Raw genomic sequence first — 22,341 nt, forward strand, 5'->3', positions numbered from 1 at the left:
GAAAACAAATATTAAACTAATCATTAAATTGAGAGTACATTAATTCCTCTGTTATAATGAGTCAGAGACTAATTTGAGTACTATTTATGTAACTAAATTGAGTAACGAAAAAAATTCTTAAATATGACAATGACGTCCTTAAATTATATGAAAATTCTTTAATTTATTTTTAATATTTTATAGTCAGAGACTGAATTAATAAATTTTATATAGTCTAAAATCTACTTATATTGATAGTTTAATGAGTAAATTGAAGGGGGAAAAATGATAGATTATAATGGTTTATATTCGACGGTGTTGAATAATGACATGTTGAGGGAGGGAAACGAAAAGTGATAATAAATAATTTTGAAAGGAAGTACAAAAAAGGATGCATGTTCAAGTTGATGAGCCCGTGTACATAGTGATAAGATGAACAATATGCATGAAATGTCATTTCACAGAAAAATGAAAATACTACGAACATGGATGATAGTAATAGATACAGTAGCTAGATAACATAAGGTGGAATGAGAAGAGGGATGGGTCATTAGGTAAAATAGGAAAATTGAGGGAACATAGTGCTCAAATTTTGGACAATCATAAGAGCATGCTCCTCACCTTTGTGTCGGACTCTTACCTTACAAAATGCCCAAAACATACATAAAACAACAAATCTAAGATATGACACCTCTTTTAACAGTAACCTCTCCCTAGCTTGAGTGCATACCCAAATCTATCTCTGCATTTTGTCTCCTCTTCTCTCTTAACCACACTGCCAAGCCAACAATGTTGAATTGTATGTCACCTAAGGTCCTAAACCAAAGAGGATATGCTATTGTATTGGCATTAAAAAAAATCCTATATATGGTAAAAATTTCAATTCCCGTTCAACTAAATAGTTGAAGGAATGTCATATAGCTAGGGAGAGTATCCTTAATGATTAGGAGCACAATTCTTTGACACACACGTATACTAAAGGATTAAGTATGTTTTTAATCTTTATAAAATTTTAAACTTTATTTTTAGTTTTGGACTCGTATAACCGACTGATTATTGTTAAGAAAATGTTTACGTCTTAATAGGTTTGATGTTTAATAGAATATAAACTGATAAGCTTGTTTACTATGAAGATAAAACGTTTATGCTTTAACTACCTTAAGATTTTTGATGGATTGGTACAACCGATCATAACCACGCGACCTATTATTTAAGTCTAAAATTTGATCCCTACATATATAGTTAAGTAAGAGGTCCAGAATTTGATTTATACTGCAAACATTTTCTCTCCCTTTTAACAATATACTTACGAACTAACATTTGTTAATAAAAAACAAATATATGCTAGCTTAAATAAACAAATATATACTGGTTTAGATAAAATCAAATCACCCAATGTTATGACCACGCTATAAATCAACTTATTAATATAGTAATTTATTTAATTTATGTTCATCACTAATAATAGATGGGCTATATTCGTTAGCACCTAACCCATTGGACAATCAAGTTGGAATCTTCAAAATAGTTTGTTTAATTTTGTTTTTGTGTGGTGTATTTAGATGAGGCAAATGAAAATTTTAAATAAAGATTCAATTGAATTATCTTTAGTTCTAAATATTTTTATTTGGATAGAGTAATAACATATTTCATTGTAATTTTTTTTGGATACTTATATAAATTTTAAAATTCTAGGGCAAACTCTAAATTTGAACAATATTGCAATTTTTTGAAAATTTATAGGGTCAATTTGAATTTTTTGAAAAATATGGCTTCAACTTGCAAAATTTGAAAAAATAATTTTAAGAAGAAATAAATTTGAAATTCCTAGATCTTGGATATCATTTCAAATTTTCTAAATTTAAATTGCACAAAACACTTCATAAATTTTATAATTTTGAAAATTCTTCAAATTAATCATCTAAACAATGGAATTTACCATAAATGATTTGAATTCTCTCAAAAAATTACATTACTTAAAAACTTTCTCTTATCCAATCACATTCTTAGGCTCGACGCTTAAAGCATTAATCAATTTAGGTACACTTATGTAAATGACTAAAGCATGAAAGGGAAAAGAATTAAATAATATATATTTTTGAAATAGTAAAGTAATATGAATTTTATGAGTGTGTGCCTAAATAATTTTGATTTAGGGTTGAAACTATACAAGTATTTCACTTGGAATCCAATGGTTAACCTATCATGACTACCGAGAACATAAGGTTAACCTATATACTCCTTCTGGTCTCATCTATAAGCATGAATAAATAATGCACACCCTTTAAGAAAATCGACCAAGTGCATTTAAGTCATCATAAAAAAGCACACTCTTTCCAATTTTATCCTTGGAAGTGCTTAGGAAAGTGTTGGAAACATTAGAATTTGAAATATAAATAGTTAAAGAAGATTTAATATAAGAGTAAGTTTAAAACATGCATAGTTAGCATTTTTCATATAATAATTATAATAGATTTTCATTTCTATTTGAGAAAATCAGATTTTTTGTTGTTGTTGCTTATATGGAGACCGAAGAGAGTATATATCTATTGATATCTACATTTGAAAATCAAGCATGACCAAGATTGAATCATATACATAGATTGTTCGCTTAGTGTATCTTCGATGAAGAACTTTAGGAAAAGGATGATTTTAAAAGAGGAGAAATTTTTGCATAGGATCGTACATAACACGTCATCCTTGCAAACAACCATTAAAAATAGGACATGTCATTTACTACATTTTTTAGTGCAACAATGTAATTATTGTTTTTAAAACATTTTAAATAAAAATGAAAAACCACCATCATCATCCTCCACGATGTTGCTATTATTCCATTCCAACACCAATGGTGAAATTTCAAGTTTCACATAAATCTTAAAAGCCATCTTCATGATCCTTAAAATATTGATTTAAAAAATCATCATTAAAAATATACTTCCTACCATCATACCGAACCATTTTCTCCGCATCCATGGAACTCATTTCCATCCAACAAGCACCTAGAGAATTGTAAAAGAAACCTAGCACCGCCACCATTGAAGCCTTTGCTTTTGTTTCTAGTGTGCATGAACATGATATCTTAAGAAAATTGCAAATAATAAAAATCTTAAGAAAATTAATTTTTGATTTCTTCATTTTCCAAATTTTAATCCTTTGCTTTGTAAAAAAATTTAACCTTCTGCAGTTGTTTTTGTGCACTGTATTTTTTCCTTCATCTCATTTCTTCTTATCCATGACGGTTGATTGAGAGAGAGAAACAAATTACTGCTAAATTTATTTTTATTTTATTTCATTTTTATTTATGAAAAAATGTGGCATTTTTTTATTGGATGTTCATAAATTTGATGTGTTAGGTTCGCTCCTACCTAAGTATTTCTCTTAAAAGAGTACTCTATACATGTTATACTCGATCGTAAGAGAATTCAATCAAGGCCGATCCAAAGGTATAGGTCGTCAACTTTTAATTTTGAGCATATTTTGAATATGGGTTTACCATATACCACACCCATTTAAAAATTGCCATTAAATAGACCTAGAAGGCTTTACCTAAACCACATGCTTTTTGTACAATGCCGAATCTTTTGCACCCATCTGAGCAGGAACTTGACCTAAAAATTGACCTATAGTGTGAACTATATCATATAAATCAAAATATTCAGTTTAGCTCTTACTAATACTTCATGATTTCTTTTTGATAAATAAATGGCCTATATTTAATTTATATTATCCACGTCACACCAAACATGTACAGCTTAATGGTATAATATAGCCTCTTTATGTCACCGACCTGGAGAACATAAGTGCTTTGCTGGCTTAAAATACAATATATTCTTCCTAGCATGGATTTGTTAATTCGGACCAAGATACATAATTAGATGTTTTGTTTTTCAGAGTTGGTCAATTTAAGGTCTCGATGATTAAAAAATAACTAGGCAAAGCTGTCCCAAATTGGCCACCTGTGCCATTATATATCGTTGCAACTCTTAATAAGTAAATAAATCACCAAGCAAAAAATTATAAAAGACACAAATGGACAAGAATATCTCTATATACCACATAGAAAAAGCAACAGTAAAATAAGTAATCGATCCCATAAACATTCCTCGAGCCAAACCATCCACACTCCCTCATTTGTTTTTATTTTATAGGCTTAATTGCATTTTTGGCCTCCAATCTTTTCAAAAGTTGTGATTTTGGTCCCCTAACTAATTAAAATATAAAACAGCCTCTTATTTATTGAATTTTTAGCAGTTTTGACCCCGATGCCAATTTTGACTTGGTATTCACTGATGTGGCAATTTAAAATAAATAAATACTTTTAAAAAATAAAAAATAGTTTTTTTTTAATTTAAAAAATAAAAAAAATATTTTTTAATTAAAAAATAAACTTTATTAAATAATTAAAAAAAAAATTAATTACAAAAATTAAAAAAAAAATAAATAATAAAAAAATACATGTGCGTTGACCGAGTCAAAATTGACCTTGGGGGCCAAAACTGCCAAAGATCCAATACATAGAAGGCTGTTTTGTATTTTAATTAGTTAGGGGACCAAAATTGTAACTTTTAAAAAGATAGGGGACCAAAAGTGCAATTAAGCCTATTTTATAATTTAAAAGTTGATAATAATTATAAAGTTATTAACAATTTATTTTATTTTGATTAATTTACCTATTAAAATAAAGAATTGGTAATATTTTTAACATAATATTTAGTGTTGGTTGTAAAAAAGAAAGATCTCTTTCTTACCTCAGATCCTCTCTGCTTGAATGAAACATCATAATATCATGACGACTAATAACGGCTATCATTTACGATATTTATAGACTCCCTTCAATAACGGTTGCCCCTTAATCACACCATTATTATCTAACGGTCTTGTCGACCCTATATTAAAAGCTCTGGACAAACTCACAATGTATGTATCTCTTTATACTGCTTCACCCCACTCTTATTCATATACTAACTTGAGTGTCGGAGCACAATCAGATAAAACACTCCATTTCCCCTCAATGGGATGTGGCCATCATATCCTCGGAGTACCTACTTTCGTGGATCCACTACCACTGTGAGTATCTTTATCCTCTTTGGGTAAATTTTTCGACTAGTTATGAACATAAGTCTTATAAAAGTACAGTACTCGTAAATTTTTCAAGAGAATCTTATATTCTAGAACTGTTTAATTTTTCTAATCATACTTGGTCAACTTGGACCAATCCTACTTTAACCAACTGTCTTAACTAATTTTTTTATTCAACCTTTGATTTTGACTAGACCGTGCTAACTTGTTTAAGTTCCTACTAATCCAAGACAGTTCGCAACATTATTGCAAACATGCTGCGTAATTGTTGTTATTTGTTTAACCCCCATCTCATTACCTTGGTGAGTTGCGTTAATATTATTATTTTTTTATCAAGGTGAGTTGCACTAATTAATAATTCACGTTAAGCCAATTTTTTATTTTGCATTTGGATCCAACATCGTTAACCTTGTTCCTCTGACCTTAATTTCTCCATGTGGTAGCCAAGAAGAGACATATATAGCCTAACCAAAGGGCTAGTTGTTTGGTATCAAGCCTACACTATTGGTTGTGCTTAGCAACTAATTGTGATTAGTATATAATCAAATTGTTAGAGACCAACCTGTATAACAAAAAAATAGGGAACAAGATCTCATGCCGTTGATTTTTTTCATAGGTGTTTTGTTCCTAATTGTTTTCTTCTTTATTTCAAGGTGTGAAACAAACACATAAACATGATACGTGTCAATGAAGCTACACATGTTCTTCTTCTTGATTGGTTTTCAAAACATCATTAAATTTTTTTTATCATATGGTTTTCTATTTGAACGATGCCGTGGTCCTTCCTTTGGGCTTTGGGTCTTTTTCTAGGGTATATTTCTTCTCTCTCTTTTTTCCAATTTTATTTGATATCAAAAATTGTAATTTATTAGAATTCGTTAAGGTTCCATTTGATGAATAACAAAAAGAAAAGGAGAGTATATATATAAGCTTTCCAATCATGCATTGGGTAAAGTATGGTTTTTTCATGACCAAATTAATTTAGTGAGATTATGATTGTTTGGTTATTAAGAATAAGAATGGAATATAAGAATTACTGGATCAATCAAAGCCAAAAGTTTCGCGGGAAAGAGTCATGCACTTAGAATTCTAATAATTTTTTTTAATTATATTAAAATATTTTTTCCTTATAATTAAAAATATTTTTTCCTCCCACTCATAGCATATAAGTTTGTTCTATAGTCACATATCGATCGGGTATTTTGGATATGATCCAATTTGTTCAATGAACGATTGAGCAATTATTATGCGACAAAACAGTTGATTTTAAAAAAGAGATTCTATACTAGCTAGCTTCATGATCAAAAGAATTTATATGGACCGATCTATAGAATTATTCTTCAAAAAAATAATTATAATCCTCAGTCAAAAAACTTATAATATGACGATTTTAATTATGGAGGGAAATCTTTTGAAATGCTTTCTTGATTCCAAATCTAATGGAAACTTGACAACAATATATATAGTCAGAGAATAACGTGCATGGTCAGCAAAATCCTTGGAGAGTTGTAAATGTTAATCTTAATAACAATAAGGAGGAATATTCCTTTAAAAAAAAAAAAACAATAAGGAGGAATATCATCTTGTAATTATTAATAACAATAAGCAGGAATATCATCTTGTAATTTTTAATTTAACAATATTATTCCATTCCGTGTGTTTGCAAGGGTATATGTGTGTAATATGCTTCTGAGTTGACCACCAATTGTTCGAAAATAAAAGTTGAATCTTAAAATTCTACTCCTAAGTACATAATTTTTGGGTCCATCTAATATGGACTTAAAAAAATATCCAAATTTAGATCTTTATAAATGTTTAATGGCTTTCACGAAGTCGTCATCAAATTATGTGGTAAAAAAAACTTAACCATGCGAATCTAACTATCACCATTGGTAACGAGTTCATGCTCCATTACGGCAGTGCATGTATATGTGCATTAAAAAAAAAGATACGTTTTTTTGCTAAAAAAGAAAATTAAATCTATATGAAATTATCTTCTTTTTTAGGATCAATCCATATAACTTTATCGATGATAATTATTTTTTTTAAGGGAGTGATATTGATTTTCACTAACAATTATTTTACGAGAGAATGATGTGTCTAATTTAGATCACTAAAATAGATTTTTTAATCAAAATAGATTTTATAATAATAGAAAAATGAAGAGAGAATAATATTTATTAAAATTTACTAAAAATATTATATGACCACTACGAAAAATACTCTCCTATACTAGTATTTATTTCACAAAAACACGAGGCCGTACCCTTTTATACGTACCTTATAATGCATTCTTCACCACCATACACTAATGTTTGTTTGTTTATGTCTCCCTGCACAGCAAGCAGGAAAGATTTAGCCATGGGAATCAAAAAAATTGTCTTTCTGTGGAGACACGCTGAAGAATAGAAGACAATCTGTCAAAATTACAGAAAAATAATAAAGTTTTGCTAGACTTTTTTCAAGACAAAGATGGCACAAGTTATTAAATAAAAATATATAATAACAAGGTTGCCAAGTTTAATTCAGGTTGTAATTTGGGGTCTAACTCATCCTTACAAAATCGATTTATAAGGTGAGTGTGTTCTCTTTAAAAAAATTTATCAAGAATTTTATCTATCCAACGTAGAACTTGAGTTTTTTCCAATAATTTTCTCCATAATATTGTTAAATGATCGAGTAATTTAATACATTTCATTTTCTTACTGTATTACATTAATATTTTTTGGGTTAAATATGTTTTTGGTCCCTATAAATATACTAGCTTTTCATTTTGGTCCCTCTAAAATTTTCATTCAACTTTTAGTCCATATAAAATTTTCAATCACTACTTTTGGTCCATATTTTTAAGTTAATTTTTGTATTTTTTAATGAAATTATGTAGAAATGTGTAGAATATTGTAAAAAAAAATTCTCAAAAAAATAGAATTTGTTAACAAAACATGAATTAAATATGAATTTTTAACCGTAAAAAATGTAAAAATTCATATTAAATTGATGTTATGTTAAAAAATTCTTATTTTTTTTGTGAGAGATTCTTATAATATTATGAATTTTTCTGCCAATTTTTATTCAAAAATATGAATTATACATATGATTTTACTTTAAAAGAGGGACCAAAAATGAAAAAGGAAAATTTTGAAGGGCCTAAAAGTTGAAGGAAAGTTTTAGAGGAACTAAAACGAAAAGTTAGTATATTTATAGGGACCAAAAACATATTTAACCCATATTTTTTTAACAGATATGATAAGTATATTGTTCAGAGAGCTTCAAATTATAATACAGTTAACCTCTTTAGATCCAGCTAAAATGGAAATTTGTGTAAAAATTTATGTGTTAATACACAAAATAGACAGAATAGCAAAATAAGATATAAATTTTTTTTTTACATAAAGAAAAATATATTTTTCTTAAATAAGATAATGATGGATAAATTTGAAGGAGTTAATGATAAAAAAAACACCAGTGAAGTACAGGAGCGTAAATAAAATAAGGAAAATGTTTTTCTTTTAAACAAACAAAACTTAGTTCATATCATTTATTAAATAATGTTGAATAGAAAGAGAAACATAGTCATAAACATAACAACTAACATTTGAAATGACCATTTTGTTGAAGTATAAGTAATCATATTTGCTTGACGCCGAATAAACTTGATTCAATGCTAACAAACCTCTAACCATAGAAGCAATGACATGAAACTCATAAATACCCACACTATTCGAATGAACAATATCAACAAGCATCTTGAGATTGCTTTCAAATATCAAATTTTGCAAGCCTCTACTCAAAACCTAAGGGTTTGTTTGGATCACAAAAGAAAGTGAGAGGAAAGATAGTAAGAGGAAAGATAGTCAAAGGAAAGAAAGTAAGAAGAAAGTGAGATGATTTTTTAGTTGTTTGGTTTAAGAAAAAGTGAGAGGAAAGAAAGGTTTGATTGACTAAAAATGACTTAACTACCCTTATGTTAAATATAAGTATTTAATAACAAATATAGGAATTTGTATTTTTAGAATGTTATATAAAAAATGTTTGATAAATATACATATTTATTTCTACTTATATTGTATATGTTTCTTATAATATTAACAAAAATATAATATTATATTAAAAGATAGGAGTAATTATATTAAGAGAGAAACAAAATTGAAAACAAAGCTTTTGTAAAAAAAATTAAGGCTTAATTGCACTTTTCCTCCCTATAGTTTATTAATTGTGCGATTTTACATCCATAGTTTTAAACGAACGATTTTGCCCCTATAGTTTTCCCCCTTTCTGATTTTATGGTCCCCATCAGATTTAGTGTTGGTTTTTTATCAATTAATGTGTGCCACGTGTGTAATTTCATTTTTTTAAAAATAAAAAAATGGTATTTTTCAGATTTTGAGAGAAGGGGGCACGTGATTTTTCAAATTTTAAGAAGAAATATCACGTGCCTCCTTCTCTCAAAATCTGAAAAATACCATTTTTTTATTTTTTAAAAAATAAAATTACACACGTGGCACACATTAATTGATAAAAAACGGACATATCAGCACTAAATGTCATGGGGACTATAAAATCATAAAGGCGAAAAACTATAGGTGGCAAAATCACTCGTTTAAAACTATGGGATGCAAAATCGCACAATTGATAAACTATAGAAGGAAAAGTGTAATTAAGCCAAAAATTAAAAACGAAAATGTAACTGTCACACGACACCCAAAACATGGGTGCTTTAGACATTTTATCACAAACAGTGCTTTCTCTCCATAATTAAGCGGAAAAGATTCTGGTTATGGGTCTCACAGAAACCATTATTTCCTTCCTCCTTGACACTGCATCCAAACCATGGAAGCCCACCTTCCAAAAAACTTTCTTTCCTCTTTACCATCCATCCACTCTCTTTCATTGGAAACAAACAATGCCTAAGACATAGCATACCACAACCTAAAAAATAAATTTATGATAGACCACATGTCAAACTTAGATTTTAGGCTTTCTAACACGTCACACATAACCATTGCAAAACTTACCTCTGCTAGCTTATTTTATCCTCATTATAAACTACCTTCAGCATCATCATTAGTTTTGCACTTTAATCTTGGGAGCATTTGGATGGTGAATTTAAACATAGAAAGTTTTAAAGATGATAAAATCACAATGCTAGGAGAAACAACAATATTAGTGTAATTATCACTTAAAAAAACATTGGAAATGACATTGATAGAAATCTTCCATGAATTATGATTGATTACTCTTGAACCTGCACATGTTTCCCCGATACCAAATAACAACAAAAATATTAATAATAGTACTTAAAATCTCCAAATTGCATTGGATAGACCAAGCCCTGTCACAAGTATGAGTAATTTTATGAACCGAACTAGTGCTAATCTACACATGAAATATGTTTTCATCTTATTTTTAGGGTAAGAAGTTTTTTGTAATTTAAAATTGGTCGAAAGATATATATTATTTTAATTTTATTAAGAATTACTTTTCTTTTGATATATTAGAAAAAAAATATATTAAAAATACAAGAAACCATATCATATTGATTAGGGAGTAATCACATTTCATCTTTTCTCACGTAAAATTAAACAGCACACAAACTAAAAAGCAAATGCAGAACCTGAAGTTGAAATTTTGTTATTGAGGAGACGTGAATACTGATAACTGATTAGACAGGAGAGTGGTTTCATTCACCACGCTGTCATATTTGTAGCACATGATCACATTTATATTACACAGTCCCTTTGCGGTTTGATTTTACAGTTTCATAATTATCCATCCACCCGGAAATCCTGCACGGTATGGTCATAGTAACGCTGAGGTGTATTATTTTTCATAAGCAAGGAACGTAAACAAACATCAAGAGGTATCATCGACATTTTAATTAGGTTGGTATCCCGAGAGACCTCCATCTTATGCCGCCATGCTCTAAAAAATTTATTAAAAAAGGGGGGGAAAATTACAAAAGGAGAGGGGACTAGACCAAAACCCTCAAACAATAAAAAAAGAAGGAAACAGAAAATAAACAGAAGAAACAATTAAAAGCAACCAAAAAAACAGATCATGGGAATCTGTAATTTGGAAGTCCACATCTATCACTATAGAAATCAAGCCTTAAATCAATAGGAAGAGTGTCTAATCAGACTACACCAACATCGGAGTGACCCATAGAAGCCAACCTATCTACGCAACTGTTTCCTTTACGGAAAATGTGGGAAGAAATAACTTGAACCTGTAAGTGTCGGACATATACTCAGAGTTACCGATACCTCTATTCCAATAGAGACAATTCATTGATCAGTGGATTTATTGTCACCCCGTGCACAAGATTTAGAAGGCTTCTTTGAAAGAACATGTTGGACCTTCAGTTTCTGCTTCTGATTTCTTGTAAGAACCGGCATAAAGCCTGCAGATGCGTCAACTGCAGCTTCAGCTGCTGATCGAGCATCATACTCTCGGACTCTTTCCCACAAATCTAAACCATGCTGAATGTTCTTGCTAGGATGAACCTCTTGTCTTTGTAATGTACCAACCTCTTGTGTTTTGTCCGTAGACATACCTTGTTGACCAGCAAGAGCATCATAATTACCAATTTGAGCATCATCAGAATTTTCAGGAGTAACCATGTCCAAATTCACTTGATGGCCCTGTAGGTCAGCATCTAACTCAGGCATGTCAACATGCTCATCAATGAATGATCTTGAAACATTCTCACGAGCACCCGTTGGGACTCTCCACGAGCTCCCTCAAGTTCACAAGATTGTGTCTCACACCATCCAAAGGCGAGCTGGTAACAACAGACACCATGGGGTTCTCCACCACCTCCCGTGATGTCTGTTGAGACCTTCCCGCTTCTACAGGTTGCACATCATCGTGCGCTACATGAGAAACAACCTTCTCCAACACAGGTATAAGCCTATCTGACTCATCAGTCGAAATACGATCAATTCTGTCAAAAATATTATGAAGCGGAAAACTGAACGAGTTTGATGATATGTCTGATACCGGTATTGCAGGTAAAGAAACCGGAATTGATTGAGTATGTGTGTTGACCGGAATTGGTGTAGCCTGTGTTGTCTGAGTAACTGGGACCGTCATCCCGGTGGTGGTAGAACTAACAGAAGGAACCCACGTCCCTTTACCTCCAATGGCCGAGGTAGAAGGACCCATATCCTTGTTTTGTGGTGCCTTAGGGGGCGCAGCCACGTTATCTTTAACCTGTTGTTTCCCTCGATTCTCTTTTTCCTTGGAGGCTTGTGGATTTAACCATTTGCAAGTATTGATATTATGACCAATGGAGTAACAATGATGGCAAAACAGAGGTCTCCGCTCATATTGGACTTCCACCATGAACGCAAAACCATCGCGTTCAACAAGAATCTCATCATATGCTTTCTTCGATAAATCAATGTCTACCAAAATGCGAGCATAATGACCAAAAGTACAATTTCTAGTTGGTCCATCAATATCAATACGTGTTTCAACCGCACTTGCAATTTCTTTCAAGGTCCTCTCCCGCCAATACTCTTGCGGTAGTTCTACCAAACGTATCCAAAGTGATGCATGAGTCTGTTTCTGCGCCTGAAATTTAAAGTCCTTAGTCCATTGTGAAAATCTCAACAGACCAGGCTTAAGATTTACCGGTCCTTGGTCCATTGTTGAGGTGTATATGATATGATGTAGTCAACAATGTGAAAATACCTGTTCAAAATAAAATAAATTAAATATAAATTAAGATTTTTTATGATACAATGTCAACAAATTAGTATAATTCTTTTTTTTTTAGGGAAAAAAAATTAGTATAATTCTTATAAACAATGAAATAGTTTTTTTTTTTTTTTATAAAATGATATTTCCTAAAATATAAAAGTCGATAGATAGCTTTTTACTTTATAAAAATATTCCATCCGTCCTAAATTGTATGTCGCTTTGGAGAAAAAATTTGTCCCAAATTATATGTCGCTTTCCAATACCAATGAAACATTAATGTTATTTTTCCTATTATATCCTTAACTATTTATTACTTTCTCTTCTTTCAATTCTTTCATTTATCTTTCTCATATTATTTATTAAGATCAATTTTATAAAACAACTCATAATATCTCATTTTCACACAAAATATATTACATTTCTTAATATATGTTGCCTAAAACATCATACAATTTGGACGGAGGGAGTAATAGTTAATTTATTGATTTAGAAAACACATGTATCCATATAATTCAATTTTTGAGTCTCTCTAGAAGCAACCTTTTCTAAAGATGTAAATTCAACTTCTTTTGCTAAAGCGATGATCTTTTTAGCGGACTGCTTGTAAATAGTTTTGTATGTATTCTTTCTTTGAACTCTAATATTTGCTAAAATCGTTAATTTATTGATTAAGAAAACACATTTATCCATACAATTCAATTTACGAGTCTTTGTTGAAGCAATCTTTTCGAAGGATGTAGATTCAACTTCTTTTGCTAAAATGATGATCTTTTTAGCGGACTACCTGTAAATAATTTTGTATGCATTCTCTCTTTGACCTCTGATATTTGCTTGAATTTTGGTAATATATTAGGACTCAATTCTTCTAGTTTTCTTTAACAAAAAATATTTTATGTTTTTGAGATTAAAATTCAATTGGTAAATACATCGCATGTAATACACAGAGACAAAATATGAACCTCGAATTGCATCAAACATGATTAATTGTTTTTATTTTATTTTTTAATTTTGAATTATGGATCTTGCTAACGAGTGTTCCTGAAATATTCTTTAAAGATTCTAAAATAAGAAATATTTCTTCAACAAAAATAAATATTTTAATTTTCAATATATTAATCACAAAGTTTTTTTTATTAAAATCGTCATTTTAAAATCTTTAAAGTATTCCAGAGATATTGGATAAAAAAAAATTAATTAATTTATATTTGAAATTAAGTAGAGTATTACTTGAACCACCATCCATAACTTTACCATAAAAGGCGAAACAAACCAGTATCCAAATTGAATGATGGTAGTAGTTAGTGGTAAGTAGAATGTGAAATGAGGGGCGTTGGGTGAAGTATTCATGTGATTATGATCATCATCATCTATCCCATTCCCACATGAAACATGCGTGTGCATGCCATCCCACATGATTATAGTGGATACACTGCACTATAGGGTAGTGACCATACATGAGTAGTAAAAATGTAATGATTACTATGAACTTAGGGAAGATGGCAGGCCTTTACCAGTAATGATTAAAATTAAATTGAATTAAACATCTCCACAGAACCGCGCAGCCATAGAGCCGCCATTTTCTCTTTCCTTTACTTACTTTATGTTTTTCTGATCATTATTGCTTTTTACTTAAATTTCCCATTTATTATATTTCCATCATCATCATTATCATTATTGTATTAGAGGAAATACTTTAGAAGCGGTAGTGAGAGAAAGCATAAAAGTGAAACCATATAAAGGAAAGGAGAACAGATAAAGACATATTCTAAATTAAAAATACTGGAATTAAATACAGGAAGTGGTATGGATTCTGTATATATAGAGAGAGAGAAAGATATAGAGATTTTTTTATATAAAAAAAAAACGGCAAAAGAAAAAGCTGAAAAGATCAGGTATTTAAAGCTTCTTCTCACAAGAGGATTTTGATGTATACTTCACACAAGCTCTATAAGATTATGAACTCACACTCAACTTATAGCCTCTAATAAACTTTTCAATATATTTTTTTCCGGGTTTTTTTTTTTTTTTTTTTGTTTTTTCTGGTTTTATTTTTTCTCTAAAATTGGCTTTGAGACAGTGATCACATTCAAAACTCTCCTTTTAGTTGAAGAAGCCTCTTTCTCTTTTCAATATTTTTTCTACTTATAAATAAATCTAGGTTACTTTCTCAATATTGTAAAGTCTCGAAAAAGCTGCGATTTCTTATTTCTTTTTCCTTTCCTCACTTTGATATCTATCCTTGGCTTCACTCATCGGTCCCCTCTATATAAACCCCCTCATTTCTCATTCACTTGCAATCAATCAGTTTTCCTTTTTCTTTCTTCTCCTTTCTTGATAAATTTTCTTTTCTATTGTGAGAGAGAGAGAGAGTTAGTTATGGGTGAAGTAGTAGTTGTGAATGTGAGAGAGTTTGATCCTAATAAAGATAGAGAAAGTGTTGAAGCAGTTGAAAAAATATGTGAAGTTGGACCCAGTGGTAAGCTTTCCCTCTTCACCGACTTGCACGGTGACCCTATTTGCAGAGTCCGTAACTCACCAACTTTTCTCATGCTGGTAAGTAATATATTAAATCCAAAAACCATATACTATAATAATGTATCATATCATATCAAAAAAATATTTGATTAGTCCTAACTTTGGTGTTATTTTAATTTTCAGGTAGCAGAGATAGGCAATGAGACAGTCGGAATGATACGAGGTTGTATCAAAACCGTTACATGCGGCAAAAAACTCACAAGACCAACAAAAAACAGCACAGAAACAAATCAAAATTCCAATCATGTCCCTGTTTTCACAAAACTAGCCTACGTTTTAGGCTTAAGAGTTTCTCCAAATCATAGAAGAATGGGAATAGGGCTAAAACTGGTAGAGAAAATGGAACAATGGTTTCGTGAAAATGGTGCTGAGTATTCTTACATGGCTACTGAAAACGATAACGTTGCATCAGTTAAACTTTTCACCGACAAATGCGGTTACTCAAAGTTCCGTACACCGTCAATCCTTGTTAACCCCGTTTTCAAACACCGTCTCAAAACATCATCGTCCAAAACAACAATCCTTAAACTCACACCAAACGACGCTGAAACACTTTACCGTTACAAATTCTCCACCACTGAGTTTTTTCCTCGTGACATTGATTCTGTTTTGAAAAACAAACTCACCCTCGGAACCTTCTTAGCCATTCCAAGAGACGGAAAATATGGGGCCGGATCAGATAACTGGTCCGGCTCCGAAAGCTTTTTAATGGACCCACCGAGTTCGTGGGCTTTAGTAAGTGTTTGGAACTGCAAAGACGTGTTTACCCTTGAAGTAAAAGGCGCATCGCGCGTGAGACGTGTGTTAGCAAAAACAACTCGACTGATAGACAAGGCTTTACCTTGGTTAAAATTACCTTCGATTCCGAATTTTTTCAAACCGTTTGGGTTTCATCTAATGTATGGAATTGGTGGGGAAGGAGCAGAAGTGTTGAAGATGGTGAAAGCTTTGTGTGGTTTTGCTCATAATCTTGCAATGGAAAATGGGTGTAGTGCTGTGGCAACTGAAGTTTCTAGCTGTGAACCGTTACGTTTTGCTATTCCTCATTGGAAGGTTTTGTCTTGTGAAGAAGATTTGTGGTGTATTAAGAGATTAGGAGAAGATTATAGTGATGGTTCTGTTGGTGATTGGACTAAATCCAAACCTGGTTTCTCCATTTTTGTTGACCCTAGAGAGTTTTAATTAAGTTTTAACTTCTAACTACAAATTAGAAGAATTAATTAGGTAGTTTCTTTTCTTATTAGAACAAAAAAATATTAGCAAGTTTTTTTGTTAAATTCTACTTTTTATTATTTATATTATATAGTTGTAAGGAGGGAGGTGTTAATGTGATATGTGACATGTCATGTCACTCATCAGATGTGAATTTTGATTGTAAAGGAACAAGGAATAGAATATCCCTCTTTTTTTATTTTACTAGTTAATTAGTTTGTTAATTAATTTGTTTTTTAAGATGGTAAAATTGATTTATGAGGGGTTTAAGATGATTTAACGTATCGTTTGGAATATGAAGCTGTGTGATTTATATTCTGTTAAATCTGAATATTGGGAATGAGATATATGTTGATGTGCAGCACTTTGTGATTATCATTTGGTAACATTGATTAACCATGACATCATAAAGTGGCTTTCTTCTCTCTTTTTTATAATTTTTATTGTTTTTTTTTACATTTGTAATATTATGGTTGATCAATGTCACTAATATCATCAAATATTTTGTCATCCAAGTGCTACTCATTAACGTGGGTGAATCAGAATATCCATTAGGATTTGTTAGAAGACTGAATTTTTTGTTTATGTTCGATGTGGGGGCTTATATTATAAGGCCACAACTTTAAATTTTGTGTTTGTTTCTTTTATTGGGTTCCTAGTATCTTACTTATTGAAGGTAGTGGGAATCAAATTGTGCCCATTAAGTTTTTGTGGAAGTCTCCTAATATAGACAATTACAATGACATTCTCCCAATTACCACAGTAATAGAGAGGAAGGTATTTACAAAGATTCATCATGGGACATACATGTTTCGTTGATATGATGTATGGATGTTCCAGTGTTTCTTCTAAGTTTAAACCTTTTTTTAGGATGAGTGCAGATGAAGGAATTTGGTCGGTGACTTCTCACGGTTTTCTTTTGAACCTTTTATAAGAAGTTATATATGTGGTATTTTGGATTGAAGTATTGAACCATTGTGCCTATATTTGATTTCAGCAGTGATAACTAAACACATAATCTTAGACACAAATACGACACCAATGGCAAACTCGTAATTTCCACCAAAGTGAAAGGGCATAATTGATTTTTCAACAGCAATTGAGAGGGTATTTTTGTAGTTTGCTTCCAATTCTTTCTCTCTGAACTTTCTCATCATTCCACCACTCCGCCGCTCATCGTTCCACCACCATGCTGTCTTGTCCCATCCTCCCTCCGCCCTAACCTCCACACCTCTTCTTGTTCTATAGATCAGGCTGCATAGAAAAAAATAATTGACAGGAGAGAAATCGGCAGGAGATAGAGAGAGAGAGAGAGAAGCAGAGAAGAGTGAGAATGGGGGGAGAGAGAGATTTGAAAAGGACGGTGGCCGAGTACTTTGAATCTGCAAAGAAGAGAGAAAAGAGATCTGATTTGCCGACGAGGACAGGTTGTTGTCGACGGATTCGCAGAGATGGAAAAAGTCGAGGACAAGGTGGTCGGAAGGGGTGTGCGAGAGTTGCAGAGACGGTAGCGCAAGGGGTGGTGGCTGGAAAAGACAGCGACAGGATGGTGGTGCGTGCAATTGAGAAGAAGAGAGCGTCTGAGTTGCTGGGAAAGGAATAAAAAAATAAAATAAAAATGAAGTATAAGTGAACAGTAGTGTATGGTGTCGTATTTTTGTCACAAATATTGTGTCCGGTTATCATTATTGATTTGGTTTAGCTTTTCACTAGAGTTATAAGTTGGAGTTGAGCTTTTGTGAAAAGAAACTATCATATTGCAAATGCAAAGGCTTTGTGGATAGGCATGCATAAAAGTATGAGAGGCAAAAAGAGATTTTAGCCCATATCACTTTATTTACATTTAATTGTACTAATTCCCTAAACTTTTGTTAAAAAAGTAATGACAACTTGGTTAGAATGAGGAATTGATGGAAAACTTTGTTTGTTTATGTTATGGTTTTGCGCCGATAAATATTGATTGAATTGATTCTGCAAATTTGGTTAGAACGCAAAATTGGTAGAAAATTTTGGCAAAAAACTTTATATTTAAACATAAAATGATTTATGTTTTGTTACATTGACGAAAGAGTCCTTGAATAATAAATTTCAATCTTAAAATCAATGTGAGATTTAGAAGCTCTAATTTTTAGCTTGAAGTAAACATCAATTCTATACAAAAACAATGAGTGAACCATCAATTTCGTCCCTGAATTTTCAGGGGTCGGCCAAATTCGTCCCCAAATTTAACGAAATATCAAAATAGTCCCTGAATTTGTTTGACGTCCATCAATTTCGTCCCTCCGTCCAAAAGGTCCGTTAGTGTGCTGTGTTGGCTTGTACAAGTGGGAAAAAGAAAGCCACGTGTACAGGGACTAAATTGATGGAAAATACGAAAATTTCAATTTTCACTTTTTTAACTTCATTTTTCTGCAATTCCTTTTTTACCCCTGTGTTTGCCATTACCATACATCCTCATATTTCATACAGAACACATCAACTAAGTCCCTGTCTGTTCTTCTTCCCTCCATTTTCACTTCTCCAAGATCATCATCCTCTCCGGCGATCAAGATTGCATTTTTGAAGGAAGATTTCGTATGTTTTGAAGGTAACTTCGTTCATCTTCTTCTCCTTTTTCTCTGTTCGTTTTCGCCCATATTTTTTCCGTTTTTATGATTTTCGTTTTCATGTTTTTATCATTTAGTTATGACTTATTACTATTTTGATTGGTATCTACTGCCTTTTTTATGTTGTTCTGCAAATTTATGCCTCAAGGATCAACTTGATTTCTATTAATATAATTTAGGGACTTTTTTTATGGTTTTTAAAATAATTCAGGGATCGATTTGATAGTAACACAAATAATTCAGGGACTAATCTAATGGTAAAATTATAACAGATATGCAACATTTCATTCATCTTCAACCTCTTTTCATGGTAAAATCATTACAACTCTACACAACCTTAGAAATATACATTAGCATGTTGCAAAACTCAAACAAGCAGATTATAACTATCATAAACTTAATCACCCTAAGCTCACTTTCCATCAACCTTGCACTCCAAACCTCGTCATTGCCACTTTCCTTAGCCTTAAGCATGGACTGAACCTTCTCCATCATTCTTGTCTTTCTTCCATGAGCAGCACAAATTCCATTGTTTTTAAAGTAACCTAGTTCTTCAGCTTCATCAACCCACACAACATTCAAGCACTCTCACATCACCATTAAACATGGAGGATGAAGATGAAGCTTGACTTTGATAGCTCCTTTTGCCCATATGACCACCTCCCATCATTTTAGATTCAATTTCAACAGTTTTGCTTGAATGAATTTTGCAGATTTTGGTTTTCAGATTCAATTAAAAAAAATTAGGGTTTGTAATTTTTTGATTTGGGGAAGAACGTGACCCTTAATTATTGGAAGAAAATTTGGAGATTTTGGAGTGTAGATTACACATTGTAAAATTAGGGTTCCAATTTTATATATTTGGGGAAGAAATAGTCGTTGGAGAAGGAAGAGAGCCGTTGGGGAAGAAGAGCAATTTCCTGAAATTCAATCAACTTAGTCCTTGAAAATTTAGGTCATTATCGGCTAAATTAGTCTCTGCCTACGTGGCGTCTGACAGGTGAGAGGTTAACGGCCACGTCAGCCCCGTTAACACTCCGTTTGAACCGAAGGACTAACTTGATTGACATTTAACAAATTCAGGGATTAAATTGATATTTCGCATAATTGAGGGACGAAGTTGGCCGACCTGTAAAAATTCAGGGACGAAATTGATGGTTCACTCCAAAAACAATCAAACATGTCATAATTAGTTATACACATATACAATTAATTTTGTTCTCTTTTAAATCAAACATACACTTAAACTCACAAAAAAAAAATAAAAAATACACTTAAACTCACTATACATATATAATTAAAATATATCTTAAACATATTGTGTTCCTAAAAAAAAAATATCTTAAACATATTGTGATCAAGTTTTTTAACATATCAATTTTAAATATTTCTCTCAATTTATTTGTCTCTTTGTGCTCTGATATGCTTTTCAACATCGTTGTGAAAGATATATTTGCCTTTCATTTTTGGTCCTGATATAATTTGAAGTTTAAGTTTAAATATCATGATTAAGTACGGCTATATATAAACAAAATAGTGCAAGTAAGATAATGTATTGATTTCTTTAAGTTGACCTTTACATGACCTCTCCCTCTCAATTTGATTCCAGTTCCTTTTGTGATTGTAGTTTGGGACTTTAGCGAAGGCACGTTTAGGGATAGTGACGTAAAGAAAACAAGCTAAGGATAAAATATACCAGAATTTTTTTATTTTATTTTTATTTTATTTTTTATAAATAGACATTTTAGTATTTGAACTTGTTTTCAGATTTACGAAATAATAATTTCTTAAATAGAAAAATATCAACTTACTTACTCATTTTCTTGAGTTATTTACTACTCCATCCGTTCCTTTTTAAGTGCCACTTTTGGAGAAAAATATATACTCCTTCCGTTTTTTAATATAAGGAAAAATGACTTTTTAGGTTCATTCATTTAATGATGTATGTGATCCATATTATGAACCACATACATCATTAAATGAGTGAATCTAAAAAGTCAATTTTGCTTATATTTAAAGAGAGGGAGTACGTCTTTTATTAATTTTGACTTTTGATAAATTTTATGTAAGCAATTTTTTGAGGGACTAAATTGACTGATTCTTACAATTTCAATGATTAAAATGAGTTACAAAATTTAGTAGAATCTATTTGAATTTATAAGACTTCACTCACAAGCGTTTTTGGAAATTTAAACCATACGTGTGTTAGAAAGAATGTGTCATATAATGTATCGATATCACTCCACGTCAAACTCTCTCTCTCTCTCTCTCTCTCTCTCTCTCTCTCTCTCTCATGCATACAATGTTGAAAATATAAGACAGATGACCCATATATCTAATTCTTCAAAGTTTTTGGGTAGAGAAGTGGCGTTTTTCTATCTGTGGCCTTGAATCATTGACATGTTGATGCTCTTGGTGCTCTCGCAAACTCCTCAACATGTTGTATCAGAGTCATGTTTTGACTTAGTCGAGGAGCGTGAGTGAATCATGGTGTTTAGATCAATTATAAGATGCCGACGACTTGCGTTTAAGAGAAAATTTGTTGGATTTTCATGTGAATGGTTAAGTCACACGACAATTTTGAGATTGTAAAATATGAACAATAAAAGGATATGACTCGTATATCTTATAATATTTTAAGATTTTGGATGAAGATGTGGGATATCTTCTTCTCTTATGGTCTTGAAGCGTTGTTGCTACGGGCAAACTCCCCCACCACATGTTCTTCTGCGTGTTTCACATTTTTTTGCTCTTAACATTGCATTCAACGGGGTAAAGATTATGCCTCAAATTGCTTTAGCATACGATTAGAAAGATAAGCGAACGAGTTGGTTTATTGATAAAGTCATGGGTGTATATTTTTTTTTTGGTGAAACAAAGGGGCTAACAGTTCAAAAGAACTAGAAATCCTGCGGGAAACTAACCGCTAAAGTATCAGCAACAACATAATTTAAACTAAAATCAGGGACATAATCAAAAATACGAATAGAGTTATCTAAAGAAAGATCAAACTTTGCTAAACTATCAGCAATTTGATTTGCCTCCCGAAGCAAATGAGACCAAGTTAAGACGCATCCCAACCTATTCTGATTCAAAATACTCTTAATCAGAGGGGAACATAGGTGTATATTTTTAAATAAATATTCAATGATTTATATTTTTAAATAAATAAGTAATGTGTATATTTTTTTGAGGGTTTAAATTTTTTTTATTTGAAGTTGTG

General features: G+C 31.5%; 1 protein-coding gene across 1 annotated transcript; it reads left to right on the plus strand.

Moving 5' to 3' along the window:
• Positions 1 to 14,812: 14,812 nt before the first annotated feature.
• Positions 14,813 to 16,724, plus strand: LOC25493526 (probable N-acetyltransferase HLS1). Its single transcript, XM_013602041.3, has 2 exons — positions 14,813 to 15,318; positions 15,424 to 16,724. The coding sequence occupies exons 1-2, from the start codon at positions 15,142 to 15,144 to the stop codon at positions 16,480 to 16,482; spliced, it is 1,236 nt and encodes a 411-aa protein (XP_013457495.1). The 5' UTR covers positions 14,813 to 15,141; the 3' UTR covers positions 16,483 to 16,724.
• Positions 16,725 to 22,341: the final 5,617 nt, after the last annotated feature.

Source organism: Medicago truncatula, chromosome 4 (assembly GCF_003473485.1).
Source record: "Medicago truncatula cultivar Jemalong A17 chromosome 4, MtrunA17r5.0-ANR, whole genome shotgun sequence".
Lineage (NCBI taxonomy): Eukaryota > Viridiplantae > Streptophyta > Magnoliopsida > Fabales > Fabaceae > Medicago > Medicago truncatula.

What these genes read in the sequence shown, in the direction of transcription:
- LOC25493526 (XM_013602041.3), top strand. Translation starts at nt 15,142, where the DNA reads ATGGGTGAAGTAGTAGTTGTGAATGTGAGAGAGTTTGATCCTAATAAA. An exon ending in CACCAACTTTTCTCATGCTG is followed by an intron (nt 15,319 to 15,423) that starts GTAAGTAATATA and finishes TTTAATTTTCAG; the next exon opens with GTAGCAGAGATAGGCAATGA.